This window comes from Onychostruthus taczanowskii, unplaced genomic scaffold (genome assembly GCF_017590055.1).
Source record: "Onychostruthus taczanowskii isolate IOZ18803 unplaced genomic scaffold, ASM1759005v1 scaffold2, whole genome shotgun sequence".
NCBI lineage: Eukaryota > Metazoa > Chordata > Aves > Passeriformes > Passeridae > Onychostruthus > Onychostruthus taczanowskii.
The window spans coordinates 21,657,832-21,681,444 of record NW_024499239.1 but is presented as its reverse complement, the minus strand read 5'-3'; the positions used below and the strand labels follow the sequence as shown (position 1 = coordinate 21,681,444).

The window sequence follows — 23,613 nt, the reverse complement described above, 5'->3', positions numbered from 1 at the left end:
CCAGAATAAAGCAAAGTCCTCTTCAAAATGCATTACATTCAAAACAGACCCACTGCTCTTTTGGGAAGGAATCCTTGCAAATTCCTTTAAATAGAAAGGCAAGCAATACAGCCAGGAAAGGTACAGTCTCTCCATGTGATATCCTCAGTCTCACCCTCTATAAAAAGTGCTATTCAAACCTCTGTGCATTTAATGACACCATCCACACCCACTCAACAGGCACACCAGGAAAAATGCCTTTTTCTGAAGCTCTTACAATTCGCCAGCAACCCGTTGTGAATACCAGAAAAATGGTGCTGTAAGCTACTGAAACTAAGAAAAGCTGTTGGCAAAGAAGGCACAAATACACAACAAAAAGCAGTGGTGCTGGTTCTAAACCAACAGCCATAGGTATTCCTGATTTATGAGGCCCAGTGCCATGCAACAGGCTTGAAAAGTTCCTTCACCCAGGGAAGTCCCACAGAACTTGAAGTATGCATTGTTTGATACTGACCCTGAGTGCCCAACACACACCTTACAACAAAGGGATAGTATATTAAAAACAAGTTTTATCACAAAAAGGTAAAATCTCCATTAGAAAGAAAAACCAGGTGAAGTCTAATGAGTTTTGTTTAAAACAACAGTGAAAAAGGTATATTCACAAAGATTAAGATTTAAGATCTTTAAGATTAAGTTTTTCTTTTTGTTAATTAACTATTCTTGCCTTAGTTTTCCCCTTGTATAAAACATATAAGACAATTCAATGAAAGTTATCTATAACTTATTACTGTATTTTTGGTTACTAAATCTCTATATTAATTTCCCTTGCAGTTATTAGCAGCAATATCTGACAATTAAGTGCTCAGCAGTACTCAAGAGTTAGGACTACATGTAAAATCCCTAAAGCCAGCATAATACGAACTTTTATTTTGCAGCATCACCTCAGCTTTTTTTTTTTTTCCCCACTGCAACACACTGGCCATAATTCAGCCCAAATAACTGAATACATGGAAGGTTTACAAACCGAGACCCAACACTGACAGTAAAGCATAGGAAAAAACGACTGACAGCGACCAACAGAAGCGACAATTAACTCAAACACTTCAGAAAGTGAATAACTATACTGACTGCTGCAATGCCTGAACAAGAAAAAGATGCTATAGATGTTCAAAAGCAGTCATGTCCTTGATTTACGAGCCGAACATCACATGCCAGACAAGATCACCCTCCAGACAGTTGTTACTTAACTCGAGCCAGAAGATGATAATTTCATTGCAAAGCAAACTGCGATTCTTGGATTCCCTCCAAGAATTTCAAAGCGAGAAGGGCACAAAATACTCACCTACAGAGCACCTTCCAATAAACCTCCTAACTTACGAAGTTTCCAGGTGCACACGCACAGCGTTAATGGCACAACGGGAGCGGCCGAACACCCCGGGCTCGGCGCAGCCCGCAGCGCACCGGGAGCCGCTCCGCTCGCCCCACACGGCGCCTCCCGGCCGCGGAGCGCCCCGCGGCTGCGCGCCCGGAGCCGCCGGGAACCGCGTCCCGACTTCCAGCCGCGGGGTGACGGTGACCCCGGGCAGCGGCGGCTCCTCGCAACTTGCCTTGGGTTTGTACAGCCACTTTCTGAACCTGTTCATCATCACCGCGGCCGCTGGCACCCCGCTGCCGCCGCCGCTGCCGCCACGGGAGCTGCCGGCTCCCCACCCGCGCCGCTCACAGGACCGAGGCGAGCCGTGCCCCTCGCTGGGAGGCTCCGCCGGGTCGCGTCCTCCTCCTGCTGCGCCGCCTCGCCCCGCGGAGCGGCCGCCGGGCGCTCCCGTCAGCGCAGGGACCGTCCGGCGGCTCCGCGCGCTCCGCGCCGCCCCGACCGCCCCCAAAACATTGCGCGGCCGGCGGCAGCGCCGCCCCACCGCGCATGCGCGACACCGCCCCCGCGCCCTCCCCTCTCCACCCAATCGGGTGCCGGCCCGGGGCGGGCCAGCGCAGTCGCCCCGCCCACCCGGCTGCTCATTTGCGTAACACGCGAAGGGGGCGGGGAGACTGCGTGCCGCGCAGGCCGCGCCCCGGCGACCGCCTTTTTGCAGTGGCTGCCGGGAGTTGTAGTTTTCCGCGGCCGCACTGCGGGCGTCCGCTCGTGACTCGCAGACTCTACCTGCGCCTGCCAATGCTGCCCGTGCCCCGGCAACCGGCCCGTTATCGACCGCTGGCAGCCCGTGAGCGGGAACGCCGGGGGGGTGAGGCGAAAGCTCCTTGGCAACGGCAGCAAACAACCGCCGCCATCTTGTTTCCCCATTCGTGTAGTTCCGGGTCCCCGGTAGTGCCGTTTCACAACACTGAGGCGGGCTCGCAGCACGACTACAGCTCCCAGCAGCCCTCGCGCTCCTTGGCAACGGCGCTGCTGCGTCTGGAGGGACCGCGGCGGGACACGGACGGCACGGGCCCGGCAGGACCGCTGGGAACGGGATGGGGAGCGCCGGGAACAGCCGGGAACAGGAGCGGCAGCGGCGGGGACAGCCGGGGACGGGAGCGGCAGCGGCGGTGCAAGGCAGATGTGGCCGTACGTGACACCTCCGGAAAGAGCCGGGTGCAATTCCCGATGCGTGCAAGTGGCCGGTGCCCCGGGCAGGCTCGTGGCTCCTTCGTCCCTTTATTTTCACACAATCAGAGAATCGCAGAATGGTTGGGGTAGGAAGGATCCTTAAGGCTCATCCGTTCCCAACGCCCCCGCCGTGGGCAGCACTGCCCGGCATGGCGCAGCCGCGGCTTCTCTGGGCAGCCTGTGCCGGGGCCTCGCCGCCTCACAGGGAACCATTCCGCCCTAACATCCCATCTAAACCTGCTCTCTGCCAGCGTTCATGTTTAATAGGTGTCCCTAAGCACAACAGAAAACATCAAGGGGGCCTGTGTTACACTGCCCCAAATCCCAGGGTTGCTGGGATTTGCTCTCTGAAATTTTGGGCAAGTAGCCAGCCTTGGTGTCCGTTTGCTAACTCACCTCGTTAACATAACACAACTTATTTGCAGGAGGTTTTGTACAATAACTATTTAATTGTGGAGTTCTGCAAATAAGAGATAAAAAATACCATGTCATATTAAGGAAAACACTTGCAGTAGGTATGCAAAACATTGAAATACATGAAAATTAAAATTAAGATCCTCAAAGTGAACATTTTCCATCTGATCTGCCTGAATTTTGCAGGGAGGCTTAGTTCAGCTCTTTTTAAGAAGGACAGCTTTCATTAGAGGAAATGCAATCACAGTCTTTCTAGGCCAGGAACGTGGCAGCAGATGTAAAACCTAAAAGAACCTTTCAGGTCATTGAAACCATTTCCTACAATTGTGGCCACTGTTATCTTATGTAATTGTTTTCAAAATATCTCCAAGCTCCACCGTAAAATAAGGTTAAGTCAGGTTCTCACCTCCTTTAATTGAAATCAAAATCAGCTGATAATGGAAGAAAATTTCTGCCATTTTATACACAGTGTAAATTTATATCATTTTTATACATAATAATTGGAGTAATTTTCTAATCGATTGTGTGAAAATAAGGGTGCATATCATACCAAAAGCATTTTATTCCTGATGTGTATGTTTTAAAACACTGACAATAATAATAGCAGCTTCTTTCATTAGAAGAGGTGTCCTTTCTATTGAGAACCCCTGTATGTTCAGAGATCCGAAGGCATTACTACACATCTTTGTTTTCACATTCCAGTTTTGGGGTTCAACGATTGTTATTTGGGGGGAGGCGTGCATATCAGAGCAGGAGAGCTCAAATTTCTTACTGGTATGCCAGAAGAAAAAGCATTTGTTACTGGCAGAGCTGTTGGAGCCTGAATTATGACTCAGTCTGAAGTACAGAGATATTTCTCCCTCGCTTATCCAAAATCCCTTGTGAGCGTAAGAACCTTGGCAGGTTCTTACCTGAGAAACAAATTACTCTCAGAGGAGTGGAGTAACAGAGATTCCCTTGCACAGTGGTGCCTCTTTCTGTATTTGCCATCCCTTGTCATGATCTCATGATCCAACCCTGTTTTCCTGGGCTTTTTTTTTTTTTTTTTTTTTTTTTTTATTTGGACATTTTGTCTTGATCATAACAGGTACCTAAATGGCTATATTGAACATAATCACAGACAAACTCTTTTTTTCAGTTCTTTGAGATTAGTAATGAAAAGTGCTACCTAGGCAATTATTGAGTAAGATGGTGCTGAAAGGCAGAGTACAATACCACTGTGTCTGGAAATGTTATCACAGTATTTAAAAGCAAGAAATGAATTATGTTTACAACAGTGGGAATGAATCATCTGGATAAGGCATTCTTTTCTGACATCAAAATATGATGATATATAAAATACAAGAATTATTTTCAAAATTACATTTTTATTGTCACCATGGAAAGTTACTTTTATTCGCTTTTTTTTCCTATTAATACACCAGCTTAATGACTTTCAGGCCTGATAATTACTGTCATTGGTCTTTCATACACAATGACATGTGTGTGTAGGAAAAAATGCATTATAGTTCTTGTCATCTGAACATTAAAATCGAGGTAAAAAGTCCTACACATTCTCAGACATATGGGTAAGGCTCCATTTGAGATAGCCAAAATCCAGTCATTTCACAAGCAAAGCATCAAACATAAATACTCCACTGCTGTGCCTTCAGAAGCCTTGGCAGTGGCCCAGACCACTGAAATGCTGTGATCATGGCCCAGCCTGCTGACCAACAGTCATTGCTTCCTTATAATTCCTCTCTGTTCCTGTTCTTTTGTTGCTTTTGAAAAACAGGCTGTTTACAGCAACATGTGATGAAATTTAAGACTAAAATTTTGCTTTCTTATGCATCTTACTGAGAAGAGCAGTGTATTAAGTAGGACCTGTATGCACACAAGCAAAAATCCTTGCTTTTTTCTTTATTATCTTTAATTGTATTTTGTCAGTTAACTTGGTACAGTAACATTTTTCCCTAAGATATTTTGAGATTTTTGCAATATATAATTTTGTCTTCTATTTTCTCAATGTTTGTACTGTATTTTCATTTCTCCTGTCAGCTGTTCTGACTAACTGTGATTTTGAAAGCTTGACCTAAATGTTCTCTTCTACATTACTGCAGTGTGACTTCTGTATGAGCCTATCACCATGCATTATGCCACAACTGAAGGAGGCACAAAAAAATAATGATTTTCTGTATTTATAGGATTCTCCATGGTGAAGATGGTCAGCCACAGAGAACTTATTGCACTAATAGTGCAACAGCTTAACAAGTTTAACCCTGAAAATCAGAGTGTGGAGGATTTCTTGAATGAATCAGCTATGATGTTGCAGGTATATTAAGTTTTGTTTGATCTTACACAGTTTACTTTGTTACTGTGTGATTTTAAATGCAAAGGTATCTGTTTTCTACCATGTTGTAACTTTCATTGATTTCCCTTACAGTGACACTTTTAGTTCATGAGTAAAGTCCAAATTTCTTATTGCCAGAAAACAAGGCAGTAAAGATCAGAGGGGTTGAAAAACTGCTTGGATAGCAACAGAAGAAAGAAAAAAAATAAGTAACAACCTTCTAAAATTGATTAGATAGTCATAGGAAAAACTTCTGTTCCACTTCTGACTAAGCTGTTTTGAAGATCCTTATTCTTTTCTTCCTTCCAAGTAGAAGTTTCTGACAGCACCACCCATTTGTATGTACAAGTGCAGTTCAGAAGCTGAGTCACAGGATCAGGTATTCTTGCTTTGAGGACATAAGTGGCCACCACAACAGTGGGATAGAAGGACAGTGACAATAAATCAGCCATCAGAATCTAATGTAATACTGCAAGTAACCAGACCATGATTTCCCATTTGTATCTGTTCTGGCTGAAGCAGTTCCCATCCCTCCCTGACCATAGTGTGTCACCTCTTCCCATCTCTCTGTCCTCAGTGTCACCCTGCCTTGTGCTGAGGCAGCTGGTGGAGTGAATCAGCTTTAGCAAACCATAAGGGAAGGCAGTAATGTTGTTTAGGCTGCTATTGTCTGTGTGTGCCATTGTTATCAAATGGCATTGTTGGAGCCCTGATTCCACACTGCCATGTGGCTCCAGTGCTCGTTTCCCCTTCTGACAATAAGGTAGGAACCACTGCTATTCCAGTCAGGTAGTCTTTTGCATTGATTTTGCATAAATACAAATGACTAAAAGAATATAAAACCGTGGAGGTGTGATAAGCTGGGGCTGAGCAGTGGCTGCACACCCATTCCTTGGGTGCTTGCCTTCTCCAGCTGTTGCCACTCAGGCCCCTTCTTTCCTGCCCTCCAGCCTTGTAGTACTGGTATAATTCTTTGTGATTCATATTCTGAATTACATCAGGGAACTGATCCAGTTTCAAAATAATTTTTCACTGGGCAGAGAGCAGGTAAATTCGGTTACCACTGCTGCCAAAATAAATGCTTATAAAAATGAGTCTTCAGATCATTTTTCTTCTCAGCCCAGGAAGAGTGGTACAAAGACAAAACTCCAGTAACTCCATTAGAAAAATATTAATATAAAGTTTCATAATAAAACCTTTCAGAAGGGGAAGGACAAAGAGGATAGCTGAGGCCAAAGTAAGGCCAAAATCTTTCTCTGGGCTAGTTTTTGGACACCTACTACACAGGATGTATCAAAGAAAGTAAGTTTATAGAAAATTCAGCTTTGTTTCAGTATCAAATGGGTGATTAAAATACATCATGAAAACTTCACTTACTTCTTTCTTTTCTATTTCTTAAAAGGCATATGATCCTAAAAATATTGTAGCATTTTTGTACACATGATTTCCAGGCTTGGTAACTTAACCAATTAGCCAATATTAACTAATCCATGCGGAAACTTCCTTCAGTTTGTATCCTGATTAAGAGCCTGGCTCCAAATCACAGACTAGATTCATAGCTGTTTGTGTCATGCCAGCAGCATAACAAACAGAAAAACTCAGGTTGTCTACTGACCAGAAAAAAAATCAGGAGAGTCAGCTTCCAAGAGACCAAATCTAAGTAATTACAAGACACAGCTCCATATTTATTTATTTGCTGATTTATGTGTGCAGTATATCACACTTTACTTTTCTACAATCTTCTGTTCTTTTAAACTCTTTTAATAGTTTTCCATCCCCCTACAGTGCATTCAGTTGTTAACACTGTAGGTTTCATTCATGGTGTATATCTTTATTGGTTTAGAGTCTTTATGTCCTTCTCATGTGGGATCTGAGGTGTCTTGTTTAGTTCTTTGATAACTTGTTGATGGCCTCCATAAAATATCCTCCTTAGCCTATTGTTCATCTGTCTGGGGATGTTCCTGGTGAAACCAACGATTTTGGACTAGATTATTTCCCTCAGAATAAAAACACAGTACACACAAGTCATTCCAGAACATGTTCAAGGGAGTTCAGCACCCCACTGGCAGGGCTGCAGTGATGCCAGTCTTGTCAAGTGCCAGATCCTCAAAATAAGAACCTCTGACAGCCACACATTGTCACCTGAACTGCCAGGAGCCAAGGACATTTTGCAGAGCAAAACCTCTGTCAGAATAAAGTAGATTTAAGAGCAATATAAGTACATGTAGGAACTGATTGAAATGAAACAAAATTACTCCTTTGGAAATCTAACAAAGGAAATTAAGAGATGGGCATCCTTGGCTGATCAGAAATGGGGAAGACATCAGTAAAGAGTAAGAAATGAAATGCAGAATGGAACTGAGTTGTGAAACATCTTGACAGGCAGCTTTAGTTTTATGTGCTAGAATCAACTGTGAGATGGTAGGTGGAGTAAGTGGGTCAAATCAATGGACTAGCAGGATGAACTTAACAGTAGCATTCCAGATGGCTGGTTTACTAAGATGAGGTTGGTTAAACCCACAACAGAGACACTTACTTCAATAAAATAGAACATTCTGAGACACTACCTTAGAATTTTAGCTAGGAAGTGATAGGAAAATACTATTTGAAATATACTGTTCAAAAAGAGTGAAGAAGATGTGCACATAACCTGGTGATGATATCCTGGGAAGTAATCTGCATGAAAAGGGACCTCTGGAGTTATGGGTCTGACTGACAGGCAGGGTGGCAATAGAACCAATAACTGAGGAAAGAAGTAGCATGAGTGTGCTGAAGCTTTGTCTTTGCACTGTTGAAATTAAACTGACAACAACAAGAAGGAAATGTCACAGAGGTCAGCATCCTAGGCTGAAGTTTAGGGTTCTGATTTGTGTGCATGATAAATGGGAATATGTTGTGAAAGGAAGTTGGATGCAGTGCTGCAGGAGGGAGTCTGGAAGGTACAATCTGTCTTGATCCAAATATGCCCGTCAGCCATTTACCAACTGCAGGAGACCATTCTTGTGGGTATCCTTGCAAATTAAAGCCATAAAAATAGCTGGTGAACTGAGGCACAGGAAAAGAAGTGAAAGTGGGCAAACAATTATATTTTAAAATGAAGGACTTTACTATATGAATGTATATAAAAAAAGAAAGAGGCAAGAAATAAATTGGGTTGAAGCCATCAGGTTGAAAATATACTTGCTTTGCAAATGACAGTAAGAAGGAATTAATAGATTTCCATATTGTATCTTTTGCTAAGTATACAGTCAGTCTTTTTTGAATATTCTGATCAAAATCCAACAGGTTTCTTTTGGTTTCACTCTGCTGCTGCAAAGCTGACAACACTTCAGAGCATAGTCAATCTTCAGCAAGATTTTATTTTTAATTTCTAGATGCACATAAGGTTGCATAAATAATTAAAACAAAAGTCAAAATACATGATCATGTGAAATAGTATATTTTGGTCTTTCATAAAAACTGTAGAAATGTTAATATTTTGACAGCGCACAATAGCTGCACTGTAGAGGCTTGGAATACTCTGCTAATAAATATTGAGTGGATGGCAGAGAAGGATAAACTGAGTTCTGTTCTATGCTCTTTTTCTATCCCTGTCCTTTCTCTTGCCCTCAAGTTTACTTGCCCAGGTCTCTTTATTTTAGCTGTTCCAGTTCCATCTCTTCAAGTGGTTGGTTCCAGTGCTGTTGTCCCTGTGCAGCAAGTCCTGCTCACCTCTTTGGTATTGTTTTGCTCACCTCAAAGTTCTTGCCCATTCAGTTCCAATCTCTACTGTACCTCAATCAAATGAGAAATCTCTCTCTCTCTTTTCAAACTGAAGCCCACAAGAGGCAGATGCCACAGAGAAGACAGGTGAGACAGGCTCTCCTCTCTCAGTTTGAGCTCCTACACTAAGCCAGCAAGGCTTGTCCCAGGCTCACCCTGTATTGTAGTGGAAGTTCTGCTAGCCCTGGACTGGGCATGGTAAGGGCACACAGAATCTTCAGGGCAATTCACTGCTGCAGTTTAAATTCACACAAAACACATACAATTGGCTATTTTTCACATGGCAAAATGTGCATGGATTTTCATCATAAAACCAAAAGGCCAAAATTTGTAAGGCACTGCTGACCCCTGTGTGCCACTTCGAAAATACATCCCCAGCTGTTTCCTTGCATTTGGTTTGAAACTACTCAATATTTCCCAATAGTTAGGTAAAAACTTGAAAAAATGACAAGTTCCTGTCAAAAATCAGTTGCATGTATGAGGCCATGTGAGCTGCTCTCAACTTGTTCCTCTCAAATAACATGGCAGGTTATCCATTAACTTCAGCAGAAGAAGAATCAACCTCTTAATTATTATTATTATTTTAACTTCTTAATCTTTATAATTTTATTAAAATGTGTGTTCCACCTGAACATATTCTCTCATGTAGGAAATCTTGTTTCAAGCTTTGGGACAGAAGTCCCTTTGGAAAACATTTGGCTGTACACTCTGCTTCTGAGTATATTCCAGAGGGGCTGCCCAAAGTTAGCAGCATTACCTGTCCATACCTTGGTGTACATGAGAAAAGCAGTTTATTTGTAGGAAATAATGGCATTAGATTCTGCTCTCTAGAGTTTTTTTCCTAGCTTTACACAGCTCATTTACAGCAGCAATGGCTGCACACCTAACCCCTGTGTGCTGCTGGAAAAAAGCACCCATCTTTCCCTACATTTTTGTAATTGAGATAGATCAAGAAGATACCACATCAAATAACCACTGGGATACATTTTTCACTCCTTGCACTTTGCAGCCACTCAGTGTTTCAATATACAAACAGGAAATCAGAAAATTAGTGCAAAAAAAAAAAAAGAGTGAGATTAAAGAAAGGTAAACTGTTACTGGGACAATAGTTCAGGTCTGTCTGAACCACTGCATGTATGAAGATAGAATGTTCTTTTGGTGTGATGAAAATGCATAAACAAATTGCTGAGTGCCAGGGAGCTTGTCAGTGCTTAAAACCAAGGTGTCAAGAGAGAACATGATCTGTACCAGGCCACTCAGGAAGCAAGAAAGACACTTCCAAATCTCAGTTCCTATCTTCCAACTCCTAGTTCAAGCTTCTGTATAAAAGTGGAGTTAGGAAAACTCACTGATTATTAGACTTTTGTTTTAGAGAAAAAGAGATAAAGTATGGAAGGATTTTTAATTATTGAATCATGGGAGATTAATAACACAGTTTCCTCTAATTAGAAGGTTATGATCAAAATCAGTCTAGAGGTGTTGAACTCCATTTATTTTATTTCTGCTACATATAAACTTTACATCATAAAAGAAATTTCTGTTCATTGTTCTCAGTGAGTGACCAGACTTATGTTCTTCCAGGAAATTTGAGTTGTAATTTAGTTATTTACAGTCTTCATGTTTATTGTACTGTAATTTACAATGTTTATTACATAATATTGGACTCATTTTTCACTGCAAATATTTTCAATAAAACCACAGATTCATTAGCAGTATGATGGATGATTCCTAATTGCAACAAATGAACCCTCACCTTCAATCACAAAGAATCATTCCCTCAAACCTCCTAAAAACAAATAAGCCCAGTTAAATGTTTTTGCTTCAATATTGTGACTTTGTTGCTATTAAAACAGAATTCAATTTGAATTATCCTGAATAACCACATTAACTTAAAATAATTCCTAAGTCTCTCTCAGATCTTTAAATTATCATATATTCACATTCAAATTTACACCTGTTTCTGTTGTTCTTCATTTGAATGGCCAGATTACTTCTTGTTTATCTTCCTAAATGCTTTTTAATGCTCCTTTTATCAGACTGATGCTGTCCAGATAATATTTTCATTCCTGTGTACTAAACCCCCTTCTTTTTATTAAGCATGCTTCACTTAAATCTATCAAAAATGATCCATATCCAAAGGAAATCTTTCATCCAGTGCATGTTGTACAAAAGGCTGTCATTTCATCAGACCTTTTATAGGAATGGACTGCATCTGTTCATTTTTGAAAGAAGATTAAATTTTGTACCTAACTGAAGTGTCCCAGGTATTGTTCTTCCTTGTGACTGTCAGAATCAAGCTTTGGCTATGATAACAAGAGACAGATTTTAACACAGGAGTTACCCTGCAATGTCTGTGCCTTTCTCTATGCACATAACTCACCTCATTTTCAGTGGAATTATCTGCTTCAATCAGAGCTGCAGGATCAGACCCATCATATTGACTTTCCTACATACATCCCAGCTACAGAAGAGCTTATTTCTGTGAAACCAGAAGTGCCACCCCAAATTCACTGTTCTGCTCCTTTATCCCTCTCATGCTGATAGCAAGATATGTTTATGAGCTTCCCATTTCACAAGAACATGGTGTGATTTGGCACAACTCTTCATAGTTCTCGTTTGTGCTGGTTCAGCTGTGTCTCACACATGCCCACTCAACTGATTTTACTCAACTGGGAGTAAAATCCTCAAATGTCAAAAGTCATAGGTTTAAATATGAAGACAATGTAATGCAAGAATGATAGATTTGGTGCAATAAAAATCCTACTAAATTATAGAAGTCTAATTTGTATTTTTAGTTACTGACATAAATGCAGATTAGGAACTTTCTAAGGAAATTATGGAATTTGAGTTTTCTGCAGTGTTCTGGGATTTAATATTAAGTACGAGGGAAAATAATGTTCCCTGTGCCTCTTAATACAGCACTGGTCAGCAGTGTCTGCTCTAGATGAAAAACACTGGCTTGTGACTGCAACATAGATGGTGAATAGTAGAAGCAGGATATTTCCTACTTACATCCAAAGATCCCAGGGGTTTTTCCTGCTGACTTCAGAGAGAAAGAATACTGGGTTCTGGTGACTGATTCAAGCCCTGGTGACGTCAGTAGGAATATTTTCTTTCATTTTTACAGCATTTTGATTAGACCCTTGGAGAGGACTAGCACTGATAACTGAAGCACTCTAAACTAATCAGGCTGTATCTGCAAAATGTGCACGTTCTTCCTAGAAGAAGACAAGTTCACTACATACTATTGCACAGTTCTCTCAGGAGGTGAAAGCTATTTTATCTTTTCATCAAATATTATCTTCTTTCTAAAATGTTTGTTCCACCTAAATTATATCCTTAGCCTGAGAAGTCTCAAACAGAGCATGGCTGATATTTATTTCCTTTTTTTCAATCCACAGAGAAGAGCTTTTCTTTCTCTCCTTTTCTGATCTCTCTGGCCCCTTCAAACAGGTCTCAGCCTTATTATGATACACCCATGATGGAAAAGCCTCCCTTTTGCAGATATTTCTCCATTTAATTCCTGCTATTTCTTGTATTAACCCATGCTGGAAGTTGTGTTCAAAGCCCTTCTTACCCGGTCTCTTCTCTCCTTGACGAAACTTGACTGATTCCCAGCTACAGCTGCGTGTCAGAGAGCAGGAAAAATACATCCATGGCAGCAGGCTACAGGTATTAGGGTTTTCCCAAAAGGGGGAGGTAACACCAATCAATCAGCTCATAATTAGACAAGAGTCACATTTTTTCACCAGGACCATTCAGGATAAATTCAGACAGAATCAGGGGTTTTTTTACAACTTAAACACTTAGTAATCAGAAAAAGCTGGATTTCGATGCCATAAAGAGAATACTGTCAGATATTTGTATCTGTTCAACATCTGTCTTCTGATATTTTTAATATTCAGTGAACAGAAGATGATCACTGCATGTGTTACTTTTACCTGTAAATTATCTGGCCCTCCTTATGGTGAAGGGCTCAGACATACTTGCAAACTTAGCTAACTGCTAGTTGTTTCAGAAAAATATGTGATTAAAATGTATTTAAAATGTAAAACTTTGTTCTGATGGACAGAATAAATGCACACAAATTAGTGTTTATTAATTCTTGTTGGCACCAATGACTTAGCATGTTGCTTGGGGCAAATCTCTTACCTGCTCCATGCCGTAGTTCCTGCATGTACAAAATTATATTAGCCAGAAGCAATCTCATTAAGTACAATCAATGCTAGTAAAGTGTTTTGAAAATCTCACACAAAAGGTGCTATAAACATACAATCTGTCATACTGTACCATTTCAGGACCACTTGACCCTCTCTGAAATACATCCCACTGACATAAAGCACAGCACAAAACCCCACAGAAAGAACGCATTTAGGAATTAGTGCTAGAAATTACCCTACCCAACACATTACTTTCCCAAAGCCATTATTTCAGATATACAGATAAACTGTAAATGTCCTTGATGAAATTTGTAGATGACACAATGCACTTTCTACTGATAGTATCCTAACTGGTTTAAAGCACTGGCTCAGGTCTTGAGTCACTAGATTATCTGCAGGGCTTAACCAACAACTGGCTCACCTTTGGGATTTCCTGTCCAAGCACTCCTCCTGCCCAGTCTTGTTTAGTTGAGTAGTGATGAGCTCACTTCCTTAGGTGACGCAGCTGCAGCCTGCTCAACTAGTCTTGGTTTTAACATGTAGAAACAGAACATTTGGTACTTTCTGTGGCTGAAAGCTGATTCAGCTGATTATGTTTCATGACAAGACGTTTTGTCCTGTGGTCCCCAGGATTGCCAGTCAGTGCTGATGTTGTGGGGCACAGCTGTCCCCAGGCTGCACTTCCTGTCACCCTGTTGCTTGTCTCAAGACCATGTAGTGTTTATGTACATTCTTGCTCAAGGTGTAAGCAAGAGCAAGAACTTCTGTGTTCATCCTAACACTTCTGACTGAGTTGTTAACTCAGAGCAGTAGAGTAAATGTAGACAGGCAGGTGCATTTTTGTGCTGTAGTCTCCACTGTATAGGAGATTATTTGGGCACAAGTGTGTCCTGTTGTTACCTGTTTGTCTACTTTTGGCCTCCTCTGCAAAGTACATTTGAAAAGCACAGGTTTGCCATAGCATTTCATATCAAATTACACAGAGCATGAATGCAGAGATTCTGATCTAATAAAGATCTTGAAAACAACTGAAATTTTAGCTTTCTAGCAGAGACAGTTGAGAGAGTTTCTGTTGGGCTTGTTTCCAACAGGCTTGACCAGTTTTATGATGGACTTTCTGTTTATTAACAGAGCTACTATTCTCTGCAGTTTCTTCATACATAACTCCATTTGCTCAAGGGAGCAATTGTTTTAGACTCAAAATGTCACAATCCTGCTTTCACTGGAACTACATCCTCTCTGACTTTGCTATTCAGTTATTTAGGTTTGCTTTTGCCTTATTTAGTAAATTCTTAGAGATCTCATATCAAATATTCTTAGAGATCTCATATCAAATTTTATATATATGTGTGTATGTATATATATATGTGTTTCATAATTTAGTGGGGGCTTAGATTTATGGGTTTTCTTTGTTAGTTTCATAAAGAACTTACATGAAACCTCATCCATAAAAGGTGTATTTGGATCAAACTGTGTGCCTCCCAAGAATCCCCCCTGCTTAGCAAGATGGAGTACATACTTTCCATTTTTTCTTTTTTTTTTTTTTTTTTTTTTTTTTTTTTTTTTTTTTTTTTTTTGGGTTTTTTTTTTTTTTTTGTATATTTTGAGATTTTTTCAGTTTCTTTCCTCATTTTTCCTGGTGACGATGCACAAATTAAAAGGAATGAAATTGGGGTTTTGAACAGGAGTAGTGAAAAAAATTATTCTTGCTCTGAACGACAAGCTGAGAAAATACACTTTGAATTCTGCATAATTTTTTACATTTAAATACTAGAATGGTAATTTTAAAGGTTTGCTTGATCTCAAAGCTCTGTATAGTGTCACTCATCAGAAAACTCGCAGAGTTCCATCCAACAGCCTCTAATAACACCCACAAACTAGAAATGAATCACATTAGGGAAATAAAGCAATCAAGAGGGTAGCAGACACCTACCAGGCAAGGTGAATATCTCATCTGATGCATTATTGCAGTTCCATTGTTCCCACACCTCTGAGCTCTGGGAGAGATCATGCATCAAACGTGGACTACACATTTTCAGAAGATGCACTCAGCCTTTTTTCTTGGCTTCTTGTCTAACCTCCTTAAATCAAAGGATCATTATTGTTTGTCATTTTGTCATAGCTCAGCTGGCCATTTTCAATTCATGTAATAACAAACTGGTCTGGGCCTCAGATTTTATTACAATGTTTAAAGGTGGTTCATCCTAGAAGTTTATCTCATATAGTAGCAGATATTGCATAGTTATTTATTGTGATTGAAACTCTCTGTAAAGTTGAGGAGCATTCAGACTTTTTAAAGGGTTTATGGGGTAGGATCCAGAAGGAAGGGACCATCCCACTCTCCTGTTCTCTTGGGATACTGCATGAAAATTACAAGTGACCAGGAGTATTAGCTGGATAAGAAACAGTCTGCATTAAAAAGAATCCTGGTACTCACTGGTTTAGTTTAAATCATTCATGTTCTCCAAAGTTGGGTTTCAGTAGCAGTTAAGAGTATTTTCCATAATCTCTGTCTGGCTTCTCCCCTCAGTTTAGTCTCCCTAAGTAGCACAGACTTCACCCACAAAGAGGTTTCCCAAGGGAAAACAAAATCTTACTGAAACCTTCTCATACTGTTGACTAAGTTAATCATAGCTCATAGCTCAGAGACTTCAGATTTTCTTTGCATCAACTGCTGACATTCACACATGAAGGTCATTTAACTCAATGCTTATGTCAGCAGGTAAAATGAACACTTGACATTGGAGAAAGTTACATTTTACTTAACAAGGGCCATTAGTTTGCTAGGACTGCCCTTATTTGATATCATTAGAAGGGCAGCAGCCCTACCTAAGGCACTGCTGTTCATTGTTCATGTTTTCCAGTTACTTCAAAATAATTGTACTTTTTGTACACAAAAATTGTTTTCTTTCCAGAATACATTAATCATTATTAAATTTGTATCTCTATAGACTCTTAATGTGACAGAAGAAAAATTTGTATTGGATACACTAGCAGGATGCACAGAATATAAATCCATATTGGATGTGGTGGTCAATGCCTTTTATGTTCAGGATGGGAGATACTGCCTCATTTCTGAGCGTAATCTCTATATAGGTAAGTTACAATACCAAATGTGTTTACCACAAAATTTCAAAAATTACAATTTTACTGGTGTAGGTCTTGGTATTAGATTACATTGGAAGCACTGTCATTGTGTCTAGTGCAGTGTGATGTACAGGATGTACATCTTCTAATGTCCTAATGAATGTGAAGTCCAAAATCTGAAATTGTTATTTAGTCTGAAATCTTTCAGTTGTTAACTGGAATTTTACCTAAGAAGGGTAAGATGCAGTTGGAAAATAGCATCAGTGGCTGGAAGAAGCATCTTGGAAGTTTAACCATTCCTTTAAAAAATGTTCTTCAGTGATTTCCCTTTATTCTCTTCTATGCAACTGAGTACCTCTGCCATTCAGACACAAAAATGTGTAACAAAGCTCTGTGTGCTGAGAAACACAGCACATCTCACAGTTTCAGACACAATTGTCTCTATCCACGAGGGTTTCTTCATTACTGACTATCACAATGACATAAGTAACTTAAGATACTACCATCTATCTCCAGGAGTGAGGTCAATTATTTTCATTTTATTAGTTACTTGGTTAGTAATGATACAGTTCTGATACAACTGTATCTGATAGTATCTACCCAGTTAATTAGGGTAGATACTACTCGCAAATTTATTTCAGGCATTGAGAAGTACATGATAAATTAATTTTTAAAATATTTTCTGCCATTTATTTAATACACATATGCTGAGGTTGATCTATCAAGTCCCCAAATAAGCTGGAATCCCAAATACTTCTGTCACTGGTTCTCTAAGTCAGATAAATTCTGAATCTTTGTGGGTATATTTAAAAGTCAATTTAATTCAAAGTGGTTGAAAAATACAAAGAAACGTAGCTAATATAAATATATCTACATTTTATGTTTTAAAAACTAGTAAATTTTTATTACAATTCTCGTCGCTTCTGTCACAACCTGGAAAAGTACAGAAATCAAAATCAAACAACAAACAAAAGGGAGCCTGAACTGTCAAGGATGAAATTATTAGTGTATCGAGTTTATTCTGAATGGTAATGCTTCATTGTCTCCATTTCTCCAGAGCCATGTTTTTCATTGTCTGGGGCACATAAATTATACCTTTAAGCTGAGTGATGCTATAATTGGATTGTCAGGACCGGTCCACTCAAAAGCTTCCATTAATCATAGGCAGAGGGTAGGAACAGAACATTTTCCTTTATCAACAAGTTGAGAGTCTAAGGTCATTGGCTTACATTTTTTTAAGCTGCTTGTGATTCCCTTTGCCAAGCTGCATTGACACTTAAATGATCAAAGCTGCTTATAAAGGCTGTTGCTATGTGTGAGCAGATTTGAATTTAATAAAGCTTGTAGGAGATAAATGTATATTCTGCTAAGACTGATTAAATACGTTGCTGAAATAAAGCACATGAGATTGAAGCCTAAAGATACACTGAGTTTGCTGCAGCACATTGGCCAGAATTTCCTGATTTTACCATTACAGGCTGGTGGCAGCTAAAACACTGCACTGTGAGTGAAGCCTGATCAAAGTGAGTGGGGACAAATGAAAGCTGATACAGGAGCCCATGAACTTTACAGGTCTACTAAAATTTCACAGTACTGACTGTGCCTCTTCCTGTATCATAGAATAGAATCATAAATCATTTAGGCTGGAAAAGACCTCTAAGATCATTGAATTGTGTACTTGCCATAGAGGGTGCAAGATTCAGGTTTGAAATTTCACAATTTAAAAACTCGATTTTATTCCAATTCAGAATAAAAACAATGGTTACAACATTTTAGGCAATATGGTCACTTGGAAAAAAAAGCAAAGTAAATACTAGAACTATTACATTTTATGTTTGATTTTTTGTTATCTATAATGTTGTTATGTGTAATAAAGTATGAATTTGTACCAGAAAAGTAAGAGCTATCCTCTCTGAAGATATTAAAACCAGAATGTGTTGAAAAATTCACTATCAAAACTGTTTAAAATTAAGGTAACAGTCTAAATCACATAGTATGGTGAGTAAAGGGTTATTGGGTATAGTATAGGTTTATTGGAATTGAGTATAGGTTTATTTAGTATATTGAGTATAGGTTTTTTAGAATTGCCTGCTGCATTTTAAATGTATGTATCTTTTGATAGTTATCTGTTATCTAGCTACTTTTCAACTAGAAGAGATTGGTCTTCAGCACTTCAGCAGAATTGTGAAATCCTTGGACACTGCAAAAATGCAACAGGTACAAAACCATTAAAAATAATTATCTCTTCATTTTGTTTGATTAATCAGATGACTTTTCTCAATTTTGAGAATAAATTAAATGGAGAAATTATTTGTATTTTCTATTAAAATTCAGAAATTAAATTAGTATTTTTTTACCAAAAAACCCTTCAATTTCTTTACTTACAGGGTGATTCTTATATTCAGTCAAATATTAATTTAAATGTATTTTATATAATCTGAGGAGGTCAAATAATCACATAATTTACAGTTTATGTCATTTACAATTGTCCCTTTAAGTTGCACACCCCCTCTTGCCTCTGCTCACATTCCTTCTTTGACTTTAGACAGGAGATATCTTTTCCATATGCAATGAATCTAGTGAAAATTGCAGTTCCTGATGTTTAGTGTTCTTTTCCTGAACAATCCACTGCCACTTTCATTATCAAGCCTATTGTGTTTCCATCACTTTTTCTCCTTCCCAAAAAAACACTGTCTGGCTTGGAGCTGTGCATGTACCAATTGCCCCAGTACAATATGCAACTGACCAAACCACTGCTGCCAAATAAAAAGTAGGACAACAAAATTCTGCTTCCCTGTCCTTTTCTGAAGTAATGAATTTGGGGTTTGCTCCACTATTTGTTTCCTATTTTTTTATTGTAACTGTAGAAATATAATTATCTTCTGCTTCTATTTCAAAATCAAAATGCTAATTATCTTAAAAGCTATGTTGTATAGAGGAGCAGAAGGATAAATTGAGCAGCAGTGCTTTCTCATAAGCCCTGTTTTCTCAGGAAAATGGGCTAAAAATTAAATCACTGGTGACAGAGCATCTGTAACCTTTGATTATCCAGATGTTTCAAAGCATAGTCCAAACGTGCTGTTTGAATAACAAAGATGGAATTAAAGAGATAGGCAAATTTTAATAATTAATACTCAAAAGGCTGAGGTTTATCCTTATAGTGATTACTTTGAATGTTCATGTGGATGCCAGTGTCTCTTTAATGAGTAGAGTTGCTTTGCAGTAGGGACAGAGTAGGTTAAGTTGTCTGGTTTTAGATGGACTTACTTATGGACTTGCTTATTATTAATTCCATTCAGAGACAAAAATTATATATTTCATTAACAGTTAAAAAGAACAGAGGAGTGGCTGGAAGAATTATCATAATCTGGTAGACAGACAAATCACTCTGTCTAAAATGCTCTCCCAGGCTCTTCTTTGGTAAACATCTTAGACACGAGCTACTGGATTGGATGCATCTTGAGCTCATTCAGCTAGCAACACAATTTTCCCACATCATGCCAATTACCTCTTGTTGATTCCATTCATCTAGCTTTATGTGGCTTAAGCATCAGTACCCTGATGTTCTGGTTTAGATAATGCCTCCTTTCTTGTCTGGAATAACTCTTTGCTGATAGGGAAGTGCTGCATATTCCAATGTTGTGCACCTGCTATCATTGTAGCAGGTGTTTCACTTGGTTTGCTTAAGTATCTTACCAGATCCTCATCACCATGGTACCTAGATTTCCTTTTCTTCTGTTAGAACAGTTTCTTTGTCTCCAAAGTGATGCTAGATTAAATTAATGCACCTGCAGCATTTTGTCCCCCCAGCAACAGAGACAAAAGAGCAGAAGGCAGATCTGCAGCCTTAGCAACAAAAGTTATCAGAAATTTGGGAACCTCCTTCAGGATGCTGACCTCTAGATTTTGCCTGATGATTATTGTGTCTGAGTTCAGTTAAGACACTGAAAAAATATTCACATATATTTATGTAGGACAGATTTGCTACAATTAAAAAATAAATTTAGCACATCACAGGATGAGTGGAATTTTCTTCATCACGCAGATAAACCTCACTCAAATGAACAGTCTTCAGGTGAATGGTGTTGACCTATGGGAGATTTAAGACCTTTCTCTTAAAGACCTGTATGATGGAATCCATTCAACTCAAAGTCACAGTGTTTCCCTGCGTTTGATGAATGTTCAAATATTTTCATTTAGGCAGAATAACAATGCTACCTCACTTACACATGTTCATCTGCTTGAACAGCAAATCACAAGCTCTCATTCTGTAATATTGAAAATACATGCAAAAATTTTTATAGTGATATAATTACAGAAGCATAGGATAAAACCCATTCTTGTAACTTTAGTGTGATTATCCTTTTAAGAAATTAGTCATGCATTGCTGGCTCAAGTGTATTTTTGTATTCTATTATTCTACATGCTATTCTTCTACATTTATTTTAAAATGTAAGGGTTTGTGTGTTAGAGAAAATACACTATTGAAATAAAAAATTGAAGTAAACAGCTTTGTAATTTCTGCATTGTCTTGTAAAAAATACAAAATACAAAGTGTTTTCTTTCTGGCAGTTAAGAACCTGGTTTTTTCTGCTTTATGTTCTGATTGCTTCTAAAGACAGATCTACAGAACTTCTGAGATAATCAAAGGAATATCACCACATAAGATGTGGGCACTGTAATAGAATTTAAGATGAGGTAGGAATAGCAGGACATGATCAGCCTCGTGGTGGATGGTGGGTAAAACCAGTCCAAGTTGGGTCAATAATGTTTTCAGGCAGTGCCTGATCTGTATGGAGAAGCAGAACATGCTGTTTCCTGCAGTTACTTCCTTAACTCAAAAGTCAAAATCCTACATTGTGAATGTAAGCATTTCAGCTCTGCAAATGCCTGCATGGATGTAAAGATAATACCAGATGAAGAAATTTCCCATTTTTTGTTTTCTAGAAATCTGTATGATCGCACTGTGTAAAAGTGTGTTAAGAATACTAAGTTCAAATTCTCAAAAGTAAGAAATGTAATGTAAAAGTGCATTACAAAACAGTCTTTAATTAGACACACTTGTGTTACTACAGGCAGAGTGTACATTGAAATATAAACATGGGTACAATTAAAATATAAACATGGGTACAATTCATTGCTGGTGTAATTCCATCACTTCCAGAAGGGAAATGGTCCTTCATTATGATGCTGTCTGAGCAGTGAAAGTTTCAGAATGTCCAAGACAGAGCAGTAAGCAAAATAATGCTGTTACCAAATTACTACCAGTGACTTTGCTGAGGAGACAGAGCCTTGTAACATCCAAACAGAAACCTGAGAGAAGCCCCATTCTGCTGCTGTAAAAGCAATGACTGTTGATATTGGGTTTTCCACCTGTGTCACATATGGCCAAAGACAAAACAGAAATATTATGAATTTTTCCTAGAAATTCAGTTCACAAAACAGAAAAGTTTCTTTTGTATTATCACCATCTGTGATAGGGATTATCCATACTAAGATTGTAGACTTTGGCTCAGGCACACTCTGGTCAGAAATGATGTCCAGTCATCCTGCATTGCCATTTGCTATCCCTGCAGTGCCTGAATGACCATTCCAGGGCTGTATTCCAAGAATTCTCTAGTGTGATGCATATTGTGGCATATCCTTATTGCAGCATTTCTCTGGGAACTGTGACTAAAACAGTACAAAAATATACATCACAGTGTTGATATCTGATTACACAGTTAACCATTCTCTGTACCTCAGGAGTACATAATAGCATTTATCAATCACATAATTACCTATTGGTTTTAATACAGGGGGAAATGTTAGTAACCAGTACAGGACTGGTGCTGCTGTAGGAAGCCTCAAGCTGCAACAGCCAGCTGTTAAATATGACTGCTAAAAATCACTGTGTGCCTTTATTATCGTATCCTCTGCCTTGAAGAGTTAGTTGAGTTGCTTTGTGAAAGATAGTTACAGCAAATATGACAGAGAGTCAGTGAGAGCTGAAATAGCAATTCAGAGGTGTAGTTTCACATGGCACTGTAGTGGACAACTGACTGAAGGCTTTGAGGAGAGACTAGGCTGTAGAAGAGGACACAGAGAGGGAGGAGTTCAGCTTAATGGAAGCTAGTGAAAAAAACCAAACCCTGGAATATTTACAAGTCACCACCTACAGTATTTCTATTTCTGTGAGCTGTCTGAGTACCTACAAATTCAAAACCAGCTCAGACCTCAGGGTCTGTCATATTTGAAGTGTATCAGCTCATGATCAATACTGTATTATAGTTCCTGCATACACACTTGTCTATTGTCTGAGTACCTACAAATTCAAAACCTCAGGGTCTGTCATATTTGAAGTATATCAGCTCATGATCAATACTGTATTATAGTTCCTGCATACACACTTGTCTATATGGGTTTTTGTAAACTTAATGTATAGCCAGGGTTTCCCATAAGATCAGTAATGTGGTAGGGGATATGTTCACTGTAATCACATTGACTGCTGGGATAACTGGATGTACAATTTTGTTACAATCACTTCTAGAAATAGTGTCTACACCATGCATCCTTTCTGGTGGAAGGTATGAATTCAGTCTAGACTTTGACATTGTATTTACACATTGCAGGAGTACAAATTACTGTTAGGTGACAAATTAAATCTACTGTGCATGTGCTAGAGTGCAAGATCCTCTGTAAGAACATTGAATGCCTTTCTAGACCAATGGGATGAAATGCATCCCTGACCATATGCTTATTAAACTCCAGGAATCTGGAAGCATCAAAAACCCCAACTCTTTACAATTCAACACTTAGTTTATAATCAAGCTTTTAGGGATAAAAGAGCTTCTTTTGGATGGTGTGATGATAAGCTGACACCTGCAAATTTAGGGAGCAGCAGGAGTTTCTATACAAGAATGGAAATCCAAGGAGGTAATATTCATTTAGTCCTGCAGTGCTGATCAGTCTTTTGACTACCAAGAGCACAATAGATTAAAATACAGCTAAATATAAAAGTTAATTTCTTAGAAATGGTCACATCAAGACTATGGATTTCAATTAGCAGGTTTTCTAGATCTGTTGAACACCTGCAGCAAACACCTTGAATCAAATCTCAGTTGTTTGTAGCTGAATTATTCACAGAGTTCCGAGGCTCCTTGGGCCTGGCACCACATCTGAATTAAGAAGCTCCCTGGTAGTTCTGCAGAACTAAAAACTCGATACAAAGAACTCTATGGCTCTGTAAAACAACTTGAGGTGTGGCTCATGCCAAGTCTAATCTAATAAACTCTACA

At 39.2% G+C, this 23,613-nt stretch overlaps 2 protein-coding genes across 7 annotated transcripts in view; one reads left to right on the top strand and one right to left on the bottom strand.

The window, feature by feature from the left end:
• ZFYVE28 (zinc finger FYVE-type containing 28) overlaps window positions 1-1,862 on the bottom strand; it is a 147,830-nt gene extending 145,968 nt beyond the window's left edge. For all 6 annotated transcript variants that reach the window (XM_041403026.1, XM_041403027.1, XM_041403028.1 and 3 more), the window contains exon 1: window positions 1,587-1,862. In XM_041403026.1, the coding sequence (XP_041258960.1) occupies window positions 1,587-1,625 (39 nt within the window). In that variant the 5' untranslated portion in view covers window positions 1,626-1,862. The remainder of the gene's footprint in view (window positions 1-1,586) is intronic.
• Window positions 1,863-2,428: 566 nt separating this feature from the next.
• CFAP99 (cilia and flagella associated protein 99) overlaps window positions 2,429-23,613 on the top strand; it is a 51,959-nt gene continuing 30,774 nt past the window's right edge. Inside the window, exons 1-4 of the mRNA XM_041402992.1 lie at window positions 2,429-2,542; window positions 5,182-5,309; window positions 16,201-16,345; window positions 18,459-18,553. Of these exons, the coding sequence (XP_041258926.1) occupies window positions 2,449-2,542; window positions 5,182-5,309; window positions 16,201-16,345; window positions 18,459-18,553 (462 nt within the window). The 5' untranslated portion in view covers window positions 2,429-2,448. The remainder of the gene's footprint in view (window positions 2,543-5,181; window positions 5,310-16,200; window positions 16,346-18,458; window positions 18,554-23,613) is intronic.